The following is a 20,797-nucleotide window of genomic DNA, read 5'->3' on the forward strand; positions in this document are numbered from 1 at the left end:
CACCAGCTAGTCCAGCATAAGCATGCTGGTGTTTATGATTCTCTTAAACTTTCTGCCACTCTCCATCTCACTCCAGCATAGTCTTCTCTTGCATTCTCTCTTATTTGGCTATGTTATGGGAACAAAGTACTCATTCTCGCTACTATTTGGGTATAGATATTGCCCTACAGATAATGCCACTGATGATGGTTATTACATAAGATCATGGTATAAAATTTCTCCGAGTGGTAGTATAAGATGAGATGAGTTTATACTGACCAGGACTGGAATGACACAGTTGTAAGTGATTGTTTGCCTGTAGTCCTTGCTAGAGTTTATGTTCAGCAGGAGGCTGTCCCATCCCGTTTCATTGCACTAGTTCAAAGCTCAAAGTAAATTTATTATCGAAGAACGTACGAACGTTTGTATATGTCTCCATATACTATCCAAAGATTTATTTTCTTGCAGGCAGTCTTGTAGTTACAAAGAAATATAATAGAATCAATTAAAAACTACGCACAAAAAAAGACAAACAGCCAATATACAAAAGATGACAAACTCTGTAAATACATTAATAATGACAATAATAAATAAATTAGTAATAATTAATATTGAGAACATGAGTTGTAGAGTCCTTGAAAGTGGGTCCATAGGTTGTGGAATCAGTTGACTGTTGAGGCGAGTGAAGTTATTCACACTGGTTCAGGAGACTGGTAGCTGAAGGGAATTTAGTACCCTTCTGTCACACTGAATACTATTACGTCACACTGGTGAAATATTTTGCAGTATTCACTCAATCTAATCACCTTCAAAAAGAAAGTTAATTATAATTCATGGGTTTTACTATTTGCAATCAGAACTTGGCAGCCTCCAAGATTTCTATCCCATGGTTCACATTCAAAATTTAAAGTAAACTTATTATCAAAGAACATTTACAGGCCTGAGTTTCATTTTCTTGTAGACATACGCAGTAAATCCAAGAAACACGATGGCATCAGTGAAAGACTGCACTCCGCGGGACAGCCAAACAACCAACTTGCAAAAGACGATAGACAATAGGTGCAGGAGTAGGGCATTCGGCCCTTCGAGCCAGCACCGCCATTCACTGTGATCATGGCTGATCATCCACAATCAGTACCCTGTTCCTGCCTTCTCCCCATAACCCTTGACTCCGCTATCTTTAAGAGCTCTATCTAACTCTTTCTTGAAAGAATCCAGAGAACTGGCCTCCACTGCCTTCTGAGGCAGAGCATTCCACAGATCCACAACCCTCTGTGTGAAAAAGTTCTTCCTCAACTCCGTTCTATATGGTCTACCCCTTATTCTTAAACTGTGGCCTCTGGTTCTGGACTCCCCCAACATCGGGAACATGTTTCCTGCCTCTAGCGCGTCCAATCACTTAATAATCTTATATGTTTCAATCAGATCCCCTCTCATCCTTCTAAATTCCAGTGTATACAAGCCCAGTCGCTCCAATCTTTCAACATATGACATTCCCGCCATCCCGATAATTAACCCAGTGAACCTACGCTGCACTCCCTCCATAGCAAGAATATCCCTCCTCAAATTTGGAGACCAAAACTGCACACAATACTTCAGATGGGGTCTCACCAGGGCCTTGTACAACTGCAGGAGGACTTCTTTGCTCCTATACTCAACTCCCCTTGTTATGAAGGCCAACACGCCATTAGCTTTCTTCACTACCTGCTGTAACTGTATGCTTACTTTCAGTGACTGATGAGCAAGGACACCCAGATTTCATTGTACTTCCCCTTTTCCTAACTTGATACCATTCAGACAGTAATCTGCCTTCCTGCTTTTGCCACCAAAGTGGATGACCTCACATTTATCCTCATTAAACTGCATCTGCCCACTCACCCAACCTGTCCAAGTCACCTTTCATTCTCATAACATCCTCCTCACATTTCACACTGTCACTCAGTTTTGTGTCATCTGCAAATTTGCTAATGTTACTTTTTAATCCCTTCATCTAAATCATTAATGTATATTGTAAATAGCTGCGGTCCCAGCACCGAGCCTTGTGGTACCCCACTAGTCACTGCCTGCCATTCTGAAAAGGACCCGTTAATCCCTACTGTTTGTTTCCTGTTTGCCAACCAATTTTCTATCCATGTCAGTACCCTACCCCCAATACCATGTGCTCTAATTTTGCCTACTAACCTCCTATGTGGGACCTTATCAAAGGCTTTCTGGAAGTCCAGGTACACGACATCCACTGGCTTTCCCATATCCATTTTCATAGTTAGATCCTCAAATAATTCCAGAAGATTAGTCAAGCATGATTTCCCCTTCGTAAATCCATGCTGACTCGGACCTATCCTGCTATTACTATCCAAATGTGCCGCTATTTCATCTTTTATAATTGATTCCAGCATCTTCTCCACCACTGATGTCAGACTAACTGGTCTATAATTGCCTGTTTTCTCTCTCCCTCCTTTCTTAAAAAGTGGGATAACATTAGCTACCCTCCAATCCACAGGAACTGATCCTGAATCTATAGAATATTGGAAAATGATTACCAATGTGTCCACGATTTCTAGAGCCACCTCCTTAAGTACGCTGGGATGCAGACCATCAGGCCCTGGGGATTTATCAGCCTTCAGTCCCATCAGTTTACCCAACACTATTTTCTGCCTAATGCGAATTTCTTGCAGTTCCTCCATTACCCTAGGTCCTCTGGCCACTATTACATCTGGGAGATTGTTTGTGTCTTCCCTAGTGAAGACAGATCCAAAGTACCTGTTCAGCTCGTCTGCCATTTCCTTGTTCCCCATCATAATTTCACCCGTTTCTGCCTTCAAGGGCCCAACTTTGGTCTTAACTAATTTTTTCCTCTTCACATACCTAAAGAAGCTTTTACTATCCTCCTTCATATTCTTGGCTAACTTACCTTTGTACCTCATCTTTTACCCCTGTATTGCCTTTTTAGTTATCTCCTGTTGCTCCTTAAAAGTCTCCCAATCCTCTGGTTTCCCGCTCGTCCTTGCTATGTTATACTTCCTCCTTTTTATTTTTATACTGTCCATGACTTCCCTTGTCATCCACGGTCGCCCCTTACTCCCCTTAGAACCTTCCTTCCTCTTTGAAATGAACTGATCCTGCACCTTCTGTATTATTCCCAGAAATATCTGCCATTGTGGTTCCACTGTCATCCCTGCTAGGGTATCTTTCCTGTCAACTTTGGCCAGCTCTTCCCTCATGGGTCCATAGTCCCCTTTGTTCAACTGTAATACTGATTTTCCCTTCTCCCTCTCAAATTGTAGATTAAAATTTATCATATTATGGTCACTACCTCCTAATGGCTCTTTTACTTCGAGTTCCGTTATCAAATCTGGCTCATTACACAACACTAAATCCAGAATTGCCTTCTCCCTGGTAGGCTGTAATATAAGCTGCTCTAAGAATCCATCTCTGAGGCATTCCACAAACTCCCTTTCTTGGGGTCCAGTACCAACCTGATTATCCCAGTCTACCTGCATGTTGAAATCCCCCATAATAACCGTTGTATTACCTCTGTGACATGCCAATTTTAACTCTTGATTTAACTTGCACCCTATATCCAGGCTATTGTTTGGGGGCCTGTAGATAACTCCCATTAGGGTCTTTTTGCCCTTACAGTTTCATAGTTCTATCCATACTGACTCTACATTTCCTGATTCTATGTCCCCCCTCTCAAGTGACTGAATTTCATTCCTCACCAACAGAGCCACCCCACCCCCTCTGCCAACCTGTCCCTCCTTTCGATAGGATGTATATGCCTGAATATTCATTTCCCAGCCCTGGTCCTCTTGCAGCCATGTCTCTGTTATTCCCACAGCATCATATGTGCCAATTTCAAACTGAGCCTCAAGCTCATCCACTTTATTTCTTGTACTCCGTGCATTCATATATAATACTTTTAATTCATTTAAAGTAATACTTTTACTCCCTTCACCTTTCACATTGATCCCTATTGCACACAACAAGCTACAAATACAAAAAGGGGAAAAGAATAATAAATAAATAATAAGCAATAAATAGAGAACATGAGATGAAGTGTCCTTGAAAGTGAGTCCATAGGTTATGGGAACAGTTCAGTGATTGTGCAAGTGAAATTGAATGAAGTTATTCCCTCTGGTTCAAGAGCCTGATGGTTGAGGGGTAATAATTGTTTCTGAACCTGGTGATGTTGGTCCTGAGGCTCCTGATGGCAGAAACGAGAAGACAGCATGGCCTGGGTGGTGGGGTCCTTGATGGATGATGCTTTCCTGCGACAGTGCTCTGTGTAGATGTGCTCCATAGTGAGGAGGAGTTTACTGGGATGGATTGGGCTGTTTCCACTACTTTTTGGAGGATTTTCTGTTCAAAGGCCTTGACATTTGCTGAAGTTTCTACTAACGCCATTGTACTGTCATTGTACATGTAGAGGAACAAACACATTGCTGTTCGTTCCTGTTTTTCCACCAGGAATAAACAGCTCTGTCAAAAAGACGTCTCAAAGTATATTTATTATAAAAGAATGTATACAGTATACAACTCTGAGATTTGTCCTCCCTCAGACAGCTACGAAACAAAGACAGACCACGGAACCCATTTAAAGGAATCACTAAAAACTTTATGTGCGAAGGAAGAAATCATACAAACAGCAAAAAGCGAGCAAATAACACAAAGAATATTAAACATCAATCCGCAGAGTCCCCAAGTCTGTTCAGTTTAGCGTTGTGTCAATGACTGCTGGCCTCCATTACAGAGCCGCTTCTGTACTGAAGCGCCTCAATCAAATCTCACTAATAGCAAAATAAGAGTAACCAGAAACACGTGGAACATGAACCGCAGAGTACCCCAAAAAAAAGTCCCACAGTCACAAACCACACCGAGGAGATCAAACCTGCATCTTCCTCCTGCAGCAGCAAGGGAGAAACCGGTCAAACGTAGGCAGGTGGCACTGGATCAGCCTATTGTCAATGAATGGTCAAATAGCCTGATTAAGCTATACCTTTGTTGCTAAATATAGACTTACATAAGATGTTACGAGACACCCTGTTAAAGTTGTCAGGAATGAACGTCTTGTTCAGTGCATTTCAACTGTTGATTTACTGCTCAGCTTTGAGTGCAGGCAGACAGTGATACTTAGTGCTATGCAATCAAATTATTTTACACGGTGATTACTTGCTGTATTTCATGAGTTTGACCATCTGCAGTGTTGTGGCAAATGTTAACAGCATAAGGCATGTGCAGGTGTCCACAGTATCAAGGGAGTTATGAAGTTCAGACATTCCAATGAGATATGATGCTTAAGTAATAGGTTGATTGATGACATATAATGAATAAAGTATGATGAAGCCACAAATGTCTTTACTTTTGGTTTGGTGGACAAGCACCTTAACATATAATTTGGGACTTTTTATAGAACTCTTCAAAAAGACAACAGAAAATAGTTCAGTTTTAGATTTAAAAAAAGTACACAACTCAATTTGGTTCATAATGTTGCTTGCTTCTATTGTTGGCATGATTTGGTTTTTTTCTTCTCTTTCACTGCACATTGGGGGTTCGTCTTTATATTTTTAAAATTGCGTTCTTTTGGGTTTCTTGCTTTGAGGCTGCCTGTAAGCAAACAAATCTCAAGGCAGTATAGTTTATACATTCTTCGATAATAAATGTACTTTGAATTTAAATTTGAAGTATCAGAATGTGCCAAATTAAGAATGAGCATAACAATTTGTTCAGTCTCTTGTTTCATGTTGGATCTTGCATTTATCTTTTATTCCTATAATTTTTAATTGAGCACAACAGTAGCAGTTAGGATATATTGTAGCTTGTGATTGTAGAGGACATTACATCGGAAAAGTGATGGCATGGTCCACTCACTGAGTGAATGGTCAGAACTTGGATAGGTCCTTGAAGAGGAGTCAAATTTTTGAGCATTTAATACTAAACTGTTGCATTCTCTTGAATGTTTTCTCTAGAATGGTTTGATAACGAAAGATGTAACCAGGCTCAAAGTACTACTTTCAGAAATGGAGGTGAGTAATCTTTTAAGAGTTAACAAAGTGTCCATAACTCATTCTATCACACCCTTTCTGCATGGCTGTTGGGTGATGTGGTTAACTTCTGTTCTGGTAGTGTGCTATTGTGTTTGTAGAATCATTGAAGATTCATTACTTATCACTGAGGACACTACACATTTAACAGCAGTTTTTGAAATATGTATCTTTACAAGTAGTGGATTAGTCATAAGCTTAACCTTTCCTCCCATCTCCATCAATTTAACGTTCCCAAAGGTGCTCTTGGATGCTTTATTGCATGCAGTCAAGTCTGTGGTCTCTTCGGCATCTCTTTTTATCAATCATTATCATGTGATTAATACAAAAGCAAAATAATATGTTCTGTAAATCCAAAATCGAAACAGGAAATATTGGAAATACTTGCCAAGCTGCATCTGTATGGAGAGATTAATGGCCTTTCAGCAGAATTGATCTTGATCTTGTTTATCATATTTCCTTTTGACACAGAAGGCACGTGGAGTCCACATTGAATTCCAGGGCTATCCCACTGCACATTTATTCCACTTCAATCCATTATTTCTCATGCCCGTTAACAAGCATTCCATTCTCCACCCCCACCGCGGCCTCCCTCCAAGTTCTTCCGTTTCTTACCACTATACTAACAGAAATTACAGAAGTCATCTCATTCCCAACCCCCAAGTTGTTGGAATGTGGAAGGAAACTGGAAAAGTTCACATGAAGAGCATACAAATGCATGCAGACAGCACCAGAGAATGGAATGGAATCCGGATTCTGCAGTTGTTAGCCCTGCAATGCCATTGTGCTGCCAACATTGAACATAGGGCAAACCAAGAAAGTGTTGGTAGCTTTCCTTCATGCCAGTGATTCAGATGAATTTTTTATGAGACAAGCTTGCCTGATTGGTTAATTAGTTGAATGTAAATTCCTCTGACTCTTGTGGGATTCAAATTCATTTTTCTCATTTACCAGTCTCTGGTTGTTATTCCTGCACATTACCAGCTCTTCTAATTCACCATGGGGCTCTGTCTGGTTCCATTTTCTGTTTAATTGTAAGGATCCATGCAGATTTTGTTCCTTTGTGGTTGAATATAGTCATTCCTGACAAGCTTTTTTTTGGAAATGTGAACTGTAGCTCTCAAGAATATCAATCTTTTAGCACCTTCCACTGCAGTAGCTTTACTCAGCCACGGATTTAGCCAAACCACACATTTCACTATGTTTTGATACACATGTGACAAATAAATCATCATCATTATGTGCCGTGTCAGGTAACGTGGGCAATCGTGGTCTATGACCGTGATTGTTCTTGGCAAATTCTACAGAGATGGTTTGCCATTGCCTTCTTCTGGGCATTGTCTTTTGCAAGATGGTTGACCCCAGCAATTAACAATACTCTTCTGAGATTGCCTGCCTGGTGTCTGTGGTTGCAGAACCAGGACTTGTGATTCACGCCAACTACTCATATGACCATCCACCATCTGCTCCCATGGCTTCATATGATCCTGATGGGGTGGGTGGGGGGCGGTAGTCAAAGCAGGTGCTACACCTTGCTCAAGGGTGACCTGCAGGCTAGCGGAAGAAAGGAGCGCCTTGCACCTCCTCTGCTAGAGACGTATCTCCACCCCGCCCCAACAAATAAAACTAGCCTTTAAAATGTCACTTGAAGTTAAGTATGCCGTTTCAGTGGAACTGGTACTCGCCAACATCAGGAAAGCTGTTTGCATTGTGTATGGCATCCTTTGAAAATTATATTGAGACCAAGGAAAGTATTGTTTCTTGTCTTAACCTTTTTTTTCATTTATATTGCAGGTCACTAGCAATAAACTGATGTCAGCATACTTAGAAGATACAGAGGAAGGTAATTGATAAAGTAGGTCTGTTCCAAGGATTAAAATTTTCTGCCTCTCCACATTAGTTAAAACACTTGGCAAAGAAACATGTCCACCAGTTGCAAAATTGTGTCACAACCAAAGAATTAAAATGGCAAAGTATTATAATAGTTTTTGGACTGGATTATTAATCATTTATTGTGTTCAAATCTTAGCATTTAAATTGAATTAAAACCAGTTTGAGAACGACTAATATAAATGAAAATATTTCCAATGGTCACACCAAGTCCTGTGGCCCGTATGTTGCGAGGTACTATTCGAAAATGTCATTGAGAGTTGGAACATGGCAGTACAGGTCTTGCTTCTGAATACTAATTCTCAATGAAGTACCACCTTAGTGGATGTCTGAATAGCATAGCTTCAAGTTCTTCTGTATTGTTCACTGTGGTTGATTGGTTTTCTAAACATCAGCAGTCTAATTTTCCCTTGTATAATGGCTTCACCATTGGGACTGTTCAGTTGTAAGAATTAATACTTGGAAGATGTGAGATTCAAAGGTGGAGATTTAAAAACTCAGGTTGGACAATTATCAATGTATTATGATTTACATGGAACCTGAGAGACAACATTTTCACCCAGAAGGTGGTCAGTATGAAGCTGCCAGAGGAAGTGGCTGAGGCATTAACAATGTTTTTAAGTTACTTGGACAGGAACATAGATAGGAAAGGTTTAGAGCAGGGGTTCCCAACCTTTTTTTTTTGCCATGGGCCCCTACCATTAACCAAGGAGTCCGTAGACCCCAGGTCGGGAACCCATGGTTTAGAGGGATTTGGGACTTGCTTAGATGGAATCTTGGTTGACATGAACTAGTTAGGCTGAAAGATAATTTCCCCTGCTGTGTGAATCTAAGTAAAGGGGTGGATAATCAAAAGGCTAGTGTGATTATTGTTCTGTTGGGACATTAATGTTATCGATGGGGGTAGAGATGCAAGTTGCAGTTGTGAGTGACTTAAATTAATATGTTTAACTATTTGCAACATTGGAAAGTTTTGATAAATTTTTATTAAGGTTTTGTCTCTGGTCATTTGCTAGAACTCACTCAGCTAACTACTTTGGAAATTGGCTATGGCTGAGTAAATTAACTGGCTTGCAGAGCAAGCCTTTGAGCTTGAATGATCTTTGGCTATTTGATTCTTTATCTGATATTAACCAGACCATACATGCTGCTGCATTGTGCTGGTGTTTTAGTTAAAATGGACTGCTTTATAGAAGAATAAATAGATGCTTTAAATGTATTTAAATGATCACCGCAGATTCTGAAGATGGATGGCAATTCCGCCCTCCACCTCGGGGTGTCACCTGTAGTGAAGAATACACACTTTGCAAAAGGTAAATTGTTTGGATAACTGTTACATTAAAAGTACTAATTGCTTTCCTGAAATTACCTTTTTTTTTGCTTAAGAACTGTGTGATGTAACTAATTTTTGACAGCCTTGTATTGGTGCATGCATTCATTCTCTTATCGATCTCTCTTCTTCATGTTAATAGTTGCCAGTTTTGTTTGTCTTGCCTCATGAGAGCATGTGCAACAGCACTTTCTGTCTGCGGAGTTCATTTTGAGGACATGAGCAGCTAAATCTCAGTATTGAATGCAAAATAGTCCGGGCATTTTGTGCTTTAGTTTATTATTGTCACGTGTACTGAGATACATTGAAAAGCTTGTTTTGCCTGATATTCGTACAGATCAAATTATTATCCAGTGCCGTGAGGTGAACAGGGTAAAACAGCAGAAATGCAGGATAAAGTGTAAAAGCTACAGAGAAAGTGCCGTGCAGATAAGCAATAAATGCAAGATTATATTGAGATAGATTGTGAGGACAAGAATTCATTTCATCGCTAAGAGGTCTGTTCAAGAATCCGATAGCAGTGGAATAGAAGCTGGCCTTGAGCCTGGTGTGAACACGCTTTCAGGCTTTTGTATCTTCTGCCTGATGGTAGAGGAGAGAAGAGAGAATGTTTGGGGTGGGTGGTGTCTCTGATTATGCCGGCTGCTTTACTGAAGCAGCAAGAAAATCAGGGTACTAGTTTCTGTGAAGTGCTGAGCTGTGTCCACAGTTTTCTATGGTCACGGGTGGAGGAATTGCCATACCAAGCCCTTATGCATCCAGAGAGGATGTCTTCAATGGTGCATCAATGAAAATTAGTGACAGGGACGTGCCAAATTTCTTCAGTCTCCTGAGGAAGTAGAGATATTGGGGGCTTTCTTGGCCAGGACTGGTGGTGGTGTTCATTCCTAGGAACTTGAAGCGCTCACACCCTTCAACCTCAACACCATTGACGTAGACAGGAGCATGTGCACCACCTCCTTCATGAAGTAAATCACCAGCTCTTTTGTTTTGCTGACACAGGGAAAGTTTGTTGTCATTACACAATATTACTAAGCTTCCTATCTCCTTCCTGTACTGTTTGACTCATCGTTATTTGAGATATGGCCCACTATGGTGGTGTCATCTGCAAACTTGTGGATGGAGTGAGAGCAGATCACAGTCATGTAGTAGAGTAGGGGTCTGAAGGCACAATTTTGTAGAGCACTGGTGTTGAGAATAGGAGGCAAAAGGAGCTATAAAGGAGCAAAAAAATCAAATGGGCTGGAGTGCGCATTAAGGTAAAAATAGGAGGTAGATGGTATAGTTAATATATTTCATGATGTGGCACTCTATGGGGTAAAGATTGTTTAGGCTGGAGGCACACAACTAATGTTTGGAGAGAGAAGGATGGTTCTTGATCTTGGTGATGAAAGGGGGAAGGTTGGTTCAAGCAGATTTTAATGTCAAAATGTGGCATCAGCCTTTCAATCAATGATAGCTATAGGAATTTGGAAGAAGGTAGAATAAATTTATAACTTTTTACAAGTTCTTCATTTTGGAATCCGGTTTAGTATCACTAACATATATCACTGAAATTTGTTGTTTTGTGGTAGCAGTTCCATGAAATACATAAAAAATAATAAATTGCAATAAAATGTATACATATAAATTTCTTGCATAAATAAATTAAATAAGTAGTGGGGAAAAAAGAGCAAAAATAGTGAGGTAGTGTTGATGGATTGGCTTATTGTTTGTTCAGAAATCTGGTGACGGAGGAGAAGCTGTTCCTAAAATGCTGAGTGTATGTCTTCAGGCTCCTGTACCTCCCCCCTGATTGTAGCAATGAGAAGAGGGCATGTCCTGAGTGATGGGGGTCCTTAATGATGGATGACATCTTTTCGAAGTCTTTTGAAAATGTCCTCGATGCTGGGGAGACTGCTGCTTGTGGTGGAGCTGGCTGAGTTTGCAACCCCCTGCAGCCTTTTCTGATCCTGTGCAGTAGCCCCCCTCCCTCCATTCCAGATGTTGATGCAACTAGTAAAAATGCTCTTCACATTACATCTACAGAAATTTGCTTGAGTCTTTGGTCACATACCAGATCTTTTAAAACTCCTTACGAAATATAACTGCTAACGTGCCTTCTTGATAATTGCATCAATATGTTGGGCCCAGAATAGATCTTCAGAAATGTTCAACCCTAACCTGAATGCATTTGAAGCATAGGAGAAGCACAATTTGCTGAAATGTGCCAAATTTTTGGTGAGTGTAAAGATGGGGAACCTGCAATTGATGTAAACTCATAAAATTGGAGATGAGCTGCTGCCTGAGGTGAAATCAATGAATGTATTTTGTTTTGTTTCAGATTTGTAGAACAAAAAATATGTAGATATGGTGCACAGTGTACGTCTGCACACTCGCAAGAGGAGCTGGCTGAATGGCAGAAACGCTACTCTTCACGGCTGATGCGTTTAAAGCAACAAAAGGAAAATAAACAATCTATTGGGAATTATATGGAAACATTAATTGAAAAATGGATGAACTCGTTATCTCCAGAAAAAGTGGTGTGTAAATCAGTTTGGTAGATTTCAAGTAAGAGAGGAAATAAACCCCACATTTCTAACCAGCCTTTCACGTTCCCTGGTGTCCACTGTTAATTCTGAACATTTCAGAAAGTGTGATAACTTTTGGTGGGGAAGTGACAGGAGAGTTGTGCACTCAAATGAATAATGATTAAAGAATATATATTTTTTTAAAGTTTTCATTTGCTGCAACATTCAGACTGATTGCATCCTCCATTCAGTCACATGCTTTTGAATAAGTGCCACATGTCCCGTAAATTGGCTGAAGTGGAACTTAACCAAGTTCAGGTTTAAGTTTTATTATCATCTAACTGTACGTATATATACCAAATGAAACAATGTTCCTCCAGATCACGGTGTACTCACAAAACACACATCACAAACAGCACATAAAACAAAATATTACCAAAAATAGGTTAACAAAATGTAATTCAAAGTGCATGCAGTGTGAAGCACAGGTGAACAGTAGCAATAAACATATCCATAAACAGTAAACATCTGGCTGTCCTAGTTACAAAACCTTGGTGATGGCAGGGTATTCAGTAGTCTCACAACCTGAGGGAAGAAGCTGTTACCTAGTCCTGATGTTCCTGTACCTCCTTCCTGACTGTAGTGGGTCAAAGAGTTTGTGGGATGGGTGGTAGGAGTCCTCAACAATGCTTTGAGCCCTTTGTATACAACGCTTCTGGTAAATGCCACCAATGGGGGAGGGGAGGGAGACCATTTCAACTGTCATTATGTCATTCAACTGTCTTTTTTGGGTCGCTTTTGGTTTTAACCAAGGATGTCAAATCACAGATATGAAGGTCTAGTTAATCTGCTTTGGTGGTTTTGTATAAAAGATAAGCATTGAACTGAACAGGCTTGGTTCTTACTTACATTTTCCACAATTTCACGACTGCTGATGCATGCTCTGTTTGTTCCAACTGTATCGGGGCACTGGAGGGTGAATGCAGTTCATACCTTACAGCCCAGCCAGGAGTTCAGTAGAATTGGCAAAATTTGCTGAAAAGTAAGCTTTACAAAAGAAGGCAGCCAGACTGGGTAACAACTTATTTCTTCAGGCTGAGAGACAAAGGATGACAACATTGATGGCTGCACTTGGTGAAGATTGAAATAATATATTTTCACCATGTCTAGAATAAAAGCTGTCAGATTGGGTAGATGAATATTATTGTAGTTTATTTTTGATTTGCTTTCCTTGGGAGCACAGATTTACTAAAGCAGTTTTGTATACTATCTCTAAAGCTCAGTGAATCCCTGGATGGAGTAGCAGTGGAACATAGCCCAGGGTTGTCAATAACTGTGACAACTAAGAAATCCAGTCAACTATGGACCTTCATACTTCATTGTAAAGTAAGTGCCTTTAAGTTTTTTTCCTAAGATTTGCAGACTTATAGTAATATTTTGAAGCTTTTGAAGTGTGTAACAGACAAATGCTACTTTATCCCAGGTTTTATCCACCAATTCATTCTCAAACGAAACTTCTGTATGGGGCTGAGGAGCATCACTGGTGTTATACTTTTCACTTTATTCCTCTTTTATGGCCAGTAACGTTAAAGAAGATTAGTAAGACCATAAGAACATTAGATGTGGGAGCAGAATTTGGCCTATCAAGTCTGCTCTGCCATTCTATCAAGACTGATTTATCATCCCTTTCAACTCCATTCTCTTACCTTCTCCCTGTAACAATTGACACCCTTTCTAATCAAGAACCTGTCAACCTCCACTTCAAATATATCCCATGACTTGGCGTCTATGGCTGTCAGTGGCAATAAATTCCACAGATTCACTACCCTCTGGATAAAGAAATTCCCCCTCATCTCTATTTTAAAGAGATGTCCTTGTTTTCTGAGGCTACGCCTTTAATGATTAGTGGTTAACACTCCCTCCCACTCCACTACTCTATCCATTGCCAGTTCTGGTAATTGATGTATGCCATAGAAGTTAGTTATTTATATTAGATGTCTAGCACAGACAGGCATGATGCAAAGTATACAATTTAAAATTTAATTTGATCAAACAAATGAAGCCTGAATGATATTCCATCAATTGTTAGAGCTTTGAAGACTGATGTGTTGATACATAGGTGAAATGAATATCTTTGTCTTGTTTCACAAATCAGACAAATCAGCTTTAGAATGTTTCTACTTCACATTTTGCCAGTCTTTCATTGGTTCAGGGATTTGTAAAAGCTGCAGCTGTGATTTCTTTGTGAGTGGTGAGGTTTTAATTCATGACTGCACTGTATGGCAAAAAGTTGTCTAACTAAATGATTAAACAAAACACCATAAACCTATTTAACCAGAAAAGTTCTGAATGGACCTGAATACTCTTTATGAATTAAGAAATGATATTACCATTCCTGATGTTATTAACTAAGTTTGGCAGGATCAGGAATATTTCCTGGAAGAATATACTTGCAGTAGTTTTCCTTTATTCAGTGATCCAGAATTTTAAGTGTTAAGTCCAATTGGGTTTGATGAAATATGAGCTTTAAGTGGTGTTAAAACAGGACAGAGCTGTCTTTTTAGAAGCATGGAAGCAGTGTGGAGTATTTATCAAGAAGTGTAAATGTAGGATGAATTAAATTTCACAAGGGAGATGAAAAAGATGAAAAATGGAGATGTGTTAAGTGTAGTTGAAAATAAATATGATATTTTTGCAGTTAGTATTGGGTAGATTAATACTTGTTATCTTCCCTCCCCCCCCCCCCCCACCTTCAGCCTGCACGTTTGCTGAATCGGATAGCCTTGCTCTATGATGCTCATCGTCCTCATTTTTCCATTATGACTGTTTCTGTTGGTGACCTCAACACCCAGGTGGTACAAGAAGTACCTGAGAACTGTCAAGAGTGGCTTGGAGGAGGAAAGATGGCTCAGAATGGAATGGACCATTGTATATATAGAGTTAGTGTACAATTCAGCACAGAAATCTTTGGAACTTTTCGCCAAACTGTAGTTTTTGACTTTGGGTCTGAACCCGTCCTGATGCAACGGATCATGGTGGATGCTGCATCAATAGAAGGTATGAATTTGACTCTTTCTCCCATGCACTGCAGTTGCTATTATTAAATTTAGAAAAGCAACATCTTGTTGAATTAGAATACAAGTTTAAATGCAATTTTTTTTGATATCCTCCTGAAGGAGGTCTATCCAATGTCTTTGTTTGACTGTAGATGAAGATAAAATGTTAACAGAACAAATGAAAAAAACAGTGAAAAAATGTAATCCATTTATATCTCCAATTACAAAATCTAATTACATTTGCCCAGTGTTTTAGCATCTGTTCTCTTGCTTAGTAAATTATTATGGTTATCAATCTTTCAAGTAAAAAGGCTTCTTCTGACATCTGTTTGAGATTTACTCCGACCTACTTTTCATTTCAGTTTTTAACCTCAATTATGATTCTATTCCTTATGAAAACATCTCTTTCCAGAAGAACAGATTGTCTTTATAGTGCTTCTCCATTCTTTATCCCTAGTATACTTGAGGAGCTTACTTTGTATTTTTCTGTTTTGTGGAATATGTTATGTTGCTGTAATGGGCTACAGGATGAAGTCAGGCATCATTGCCAATAACAGTGCATCCCTCCTCAATGAGCTTCATGCATTCTATGCATTTTTTGAACCAAAGGGGATTGGAATGTCACCACCTACCCCAACAGCCTCCAACATTCATGAACCCACAGTAACTGTTGCGGACTTAAGATCGAACTTCTGGAGAGTGAAGCCGTGGAAAGGATCTGGCCCAACTGGTTTCCTGGCTGTGTCTTTGAATCCTGAGCAGATCATCTGGTAGGGATATTGCAGACATTTTTAACTTCACTCTGCTTCAATCTGAAGTTCCCAACCACTTTAAGAAGACCTCTATCATCCCAGTACCTAAGAAAACAAGGTAATGTGCCATAATGACTACTGCCCGGTGGCTCTGACATTCACCATCGTGAGGTGCTTAGAGATTGGTCATGGCACACATCAACTCCACCCTCCCAGACAACCATGACCTGCTGCAATTCAACTACCACCAAAGCAAATGCAATTTCCTTGGCCTTACCCTCATCCCTGGAGCATCTGGACGTTAAAGACACCTGTGCCAAACTGTTTATTGACTGCAGCTCCAGCTTCAGTACTATAATTCTCGCAGGGGCACCTCAGAGATGTATGCTTCGGCCACTGATGTACTGTCTCTTTACTTATGACTGTGTGGCAAGGCATAGCTCAAATAACATCTACAAATTTGCCAATGATAAGCCATTTTTGGCAGAATCTGAGATGGAGACGAGAGTGTGTACAGGAGCGAAATATGCCAGCTGATTGAGTGCTGTCACAGCAACAACCTTGCAGTCAGTGTTAGTAAGGCCAAAGAGCTCATTGTGGACTTCAGAAAGGGTAAGATGAGGGAAAATAAACCAATCCTCATAGAGGGATCTAAAGTGGAGACAGTGAGCAATTTCAAGTTCCTGGGTGTCAGTATTTCTGAGGATCTAACCTGGTTCCAATATATCGATCCAGCAAGAAAGAAGGCAAGATAGCTGCTATATTTCATTAGGAGTTTGAAGAGATTTGGTTTGTCAACTAAAACAATTGAAAACTTTTATAGATGTACCGGGAGAGCATTCTGACAGGCTGCATCACTGTCTGGAATGGGGGGGGGGGGGGGCTACTGTACAGGATCGGAAGAAGCTACAGAAAAGTGTAAAATATGTCAGCTCCATCATGGGTAGCCTCCTCCGTAGTATCCAAGACATCTTCAAGGAACGGTACCTGAGAAAGGAGGCGTCCGTTATTAAGGACCCCCCTCACCCAGGACACTCTTCTGATTGTTATTATCGGGAACGAGGTGCAGTAGCCTGAAGGCACACACTCAGCGATTCAGGAACATCTACCCACTGCCATCTGATTTCTAAATGGACATTGAATCTATGAATACCACCTCATTTTCTTTTTTTTCTGTTTTTGCACTATTTTTAATTTAACTATTTTTATATATAGATATATATTTACTGCTATTTATTTATCCCCCCCATATCGTGTATTGCATTGTATTGCTGCTGCTAAGTTGACAAATTTCACGATTTATACCAGTAATATTAAACCTGATTCTGATAATTCCAAGCTTCTAGAAATGGGAGCAACACACATAAAAGTTGCTGGTGAACGCAGCAGGCCAGGCAGCATCTCTCGGAAGAGGTGCAGTCGACGTTTCAGGCCGAGATCCTTTGTCAGGACCTGACAAAGGGTCTCGGCCTGAAACGTCTACTGCACCTCTTCCTAGAGATGCTACCTGGCCTGCTGCGTTCACCAGCAACTTTTATGTGTGTTGCTTGAATTTCCAGCATCTGCAGAATTCCTGTTGTTCTAGAAATGGGACTTCCTTTTACTACTAGATCTTTGACTTCCTGACTGACAAACAGTAGTTAGTGAGGAGAAACAGCAACACCTCTGTTATAATTATTCTAAACAGTGGTGCTGTTCAAGTTCAAGTTGAATTACCATTCAACCATACGTGAATATAGCCAAATGAAACAGCATACCTCCGGGGCCAAGGTGCAAGGTGCAAGTCATGTTGCCAACAGCATAGAGTACATAACACAAATATCCAGAATATTCTGAAGGGAGAGGGCGAGCAGTCAGTTGTCTTGGTACATGTTGGTACCAATGACATAGATGGGACAAAGGAGGAGGTCCTGAAGAGAGATTTCCAGGAGTTAGGAAGGAAGCTGAGAAGCAGGACCTCCAGGGTAGTAATCTCGGAATTGCTACTTGTGCCACGGGCAAGAATAGTAGGATCAGGCAGATGAATGCGTGGCTGAGAGACTGGTGCAGGGGGCAGGGCTTCAGATTCTTGGATCATTGGGATCTCTTCTGGGGGAAGTATGACCTGTTCAAAATGGACAGGTTACACCTGAACCCGAAGGGGACCAATATCCTGGCGGGTAGGTTTAATAGAGCTGTTAGGGAGGGTTTAAACTAATTTGGCAGGAGGATGGGAACCGGAATGATAGAGCGGAGGAAGGGGAAAACAGAAATAAATCTAAGATAGTGAGCAGTAAAGATGTCAGGAAAGACAGGCAGGTGATGGGGCAAATTTGTAGCCATTGGGATGAGTTGCAGTGCAATAAAGTTGCAGTGAAATCAAAGTGAAAAGTACCAAATACTGGTCTTAAGGTGTTATACTTAAATGCACGCAGCATGAGGAATAAGGTGGATGATCTTGTCGTACAGCTACAAATTGGCAGGTATGATATTGTGGCCATCACTGAGACCTGGCTAAAGGATGCATGTCTCTGAGAGCTGAACGTCCAAGGATACACGGTGTATCGGAAGGATAGGAAGGTAGGCAGAGGGGGAGGCGTGGCTTTATTGGTAAGAAATGATATTAAATCATTACAAAGAGGTGATGTAGGATCGGAAGGTGCAGAATCTTTATGGGTTGAGCTAAGAAATCGCAGGGGTAAAAGGACCCTGATGGCAGTTATTTATAGGCCTCCAAACAGCTGCAGTGATGTGGACTACAAATTACAACAGGAAATAGAAAAGGCTTGTCAGAAGGGCAGTGTTATGATAATTGTGGGGGATTTTAACATGCGAGTGGATTGGGAAAATCAGGTCGGCAGTGGATCTCAAGAGAGAGAATTTGTAGAATGTCTGCAAGATGGCTTTTTATAACAGCTTGTTGTTGAGCCCACTAGGGCATTGGCTGTACCGGATTGGGTAATGTGTAATGAACCGGAGGTGATTAGAGAGATTGAGGTGAAGGAACCCTTAGGAGGCAGTGATCATAACATGATTGAGTTCACTGTGACATTTGAAAAAGAGAAGCCGAAATCTAATGTGTCGGTATTTCAGTGGAGTAAAGGAAATTATAGTGGCATGAGAACTGGCCAAAGTTGACTGGAAAGGGACACTGGCGGGAAAGACAGCAGAGCAGCAGTGGCTGGAGATTATGCGAGAAGTGAGGAAGGTGCAAGACAGGTATATTCCAAAAAAGAAGAAATTTTCGAATGGGAAAAGGATGTAACCGTGGCTGACAGGAGAAGTCAAAGCCAAAGTTAAAGCAAAGGAGAGGGCATACAAGGAAACAAAAATTAGTGGGAAGACAGAGGATTGGGAAGTTTTTAAAAGCTTACAAAAGGAAACTAAGAAGGTCATTAAGAGGGAAAAGATTAACTATGAAAGGAAGCGAGCAAATAATATCAAAGAGGATACTAAAAGCTTTTTAAAGTATATAAAGAGTAAAAGACAGGTGAGAGTAGATATAGGACCGATAGAAAATGATGCTGGAGAAATTGTAATGGGAGATAAGGAGATGGTGGAGGAACTGAACGAGTATTTTGCATCAGTCTTCACTGAGGAAGACATCAGCAGTATACCGGACACTCAAGGGTGGCAGGGAAGAGAAGTGTGTGCAGTCACAATTACTCAGGAAGCTGAATAGTCTAAAGGTAGATAAATCTTACGGACCATATAGAATGCACCCTTGTGTTCTGAAGGAAGTCGCTGTGGAAATTGCGGAGGCATTAGCGATGATCTTTCAAAAGTCGATAGATTCTGGCATGGTTCCGGAGGACTGGAAGATTGCAAATGTCACTCCGCTATTTAAGAAGGTGGTGAGGAAGCAAAAAGGAAATTATAGACCTGTTAGCTTGACATCGGTGGTTGGGAAGTTGTTGGAGTCGATTGTCAAGGATCAGGTTACAGAGTACCTGGAGGCATATGACAAGATAGGCAGAACTCAGCATGGATTCCTTGAAGGAAAATCCTGCCTTACAAACCTATTACAATTTTTTGAGGAAATTACAAGTAGGTTAGACAAGGGAGATGCAGTGGATGTTGTATATTTGGATTTTCAGAAGGCCTTTGACCAGGTGCCACACATGAGGCTACTTAACAAGATAAGAGCCCATGGAATTATGGGAAAGTTACATACGTGGATAGAGCGTTGGCTGATTGGCAGGAAACAGAGAGTGGGAATAAAGGGATCCTATTCTGGTTGGCTGCTGGTTACCAGTGGTGTTCCACAGTGGTCCATGTTGGGGCTGCTTCTTTTTACATTGTACATCAACGATTTGGATTATGGAATAGATGGCTTTGTGGCTAAGTTTGCTGACGATACGAAGATAGGTGGAGGGGCCAGTAGTGCTGAGGAAACGGAGAGTCTGCAGAGAGACTTGGATAGATTGGAAGAATGGGCAAAGAAATGGCAAATGAAATACAATGTTGGAAAGTGTATGGTTATGTACTTTGGCAGAAGAAATAAACAGGCAGACTATTATTTAAATGGGGAAAGAATTCAAAGTCCTGAGATGCAACGGGACTTGGGAGTCCTCGTATAGGATACCCTTGAGGTTAACCTCCAGGTTGAGTCGGTGGTGAAGAAGGCGAATGCAATGTTGGCATTCATTTCTCGAGGAATTGAGTATAGGAGCAGGGATGTGATGTTGAGGCTCTATAAGGTGCTGGTGAGATCTCACTTGGAGTACTGTGGGCAGTTTTGGTCTCCTTATTTAAGAAAAGATGTGCTGATGTTGGAGAGGGTACAGAGAAGATTCACTAGAATGATTCCGGGAATGAGAGGATTAACATATGAGGAACGTTTGTCTGCTCTTGTACTGTATTCCTTGGAGTTTAGAAGAATGAGGGGAGACCTCATAGAAACATTTTGAATGTTGAAAGGCATGGACAGAGTGGATGTGGCAAAGTTGTTTCCCATGATGGGGGAGTCTAGTACAAGAGGGCATGATTTAAGGATTGAAGGGCGCCCATTCAGAACAAAAATGCGAAGAAATTTTTTTAGCCAGAGGGTGGTGAATCTATGGAATTTGTTGCCACAGGCAGCAGTTGAGGCCAAGTCATTGGGTGTATTTAAGGCAGAGATTGATAAGTATCTGAGTAGCCAGGGCATCAAAGGTTATGGTGAGAAGGCCGGGGAGTGGGACTAAATGGGAGAATGGATCAGCTCATGATAAAATGGAGCAGACTCGATGGACCGAATGGCCGACTTCTACTCCTTTGT

At 40.8% G+C, this 20,797-nt stretch overlaps 1 protein-coding gene across 5 annotated transcripts in view; it reads left to right on the plus strand.

Moving 5' to 3' along the window:
• Positions 1-20,797, plus strand: part of helz (helicase with zinc finger) — a 347,073-nt gene that overhangs the window by 84,940 nt on the left and 241,336 nt on the right. For all 5 annotated transcript variants that reach the window (XM_063030618.1, XM_063030619.1, XM_063030620.1 and 2 more), the window contains 6 exons: positions 5,946-6,002; positions 7,815-7,863; positions 9,148-9,223; positions 11,564-11,762; positions 13,029-13,136; positions 14,507-14,807. In XM_063030618.1, coding sequence (XP_062886688.1) covers positions 5,946-6,002; positions 7,815-7,863; positions 9,148-9,223; positions 11,564-11,762; positions 13,029-13,136; positions 14,507-14,807 — 790 coding nt within the window. The remainder of the gene's footprint in view (positions 1-5,945; positions 6,003-7,814; positions 7,864-9,147; positions 9,224-11,563; positions 11,763-13,028; positions 13,137-14,506; positions 14,808-20,797) is intronic.

This window comes from Mobula hypostoma, chromosome 22 (assembly GCF_963921235.1).
Source record: "Mobula hypostoma chromosome 22, sMobHyp1.1, whole genome shotgun sequence".
Classification (NCBI taxonomy): domain Eukaryota; kingdom Metazoa; phylum Chordata; class Chondrichthyes; order Myliobatiformes; family Myliobatidae; genus Mobula; species Mobula hypostoma.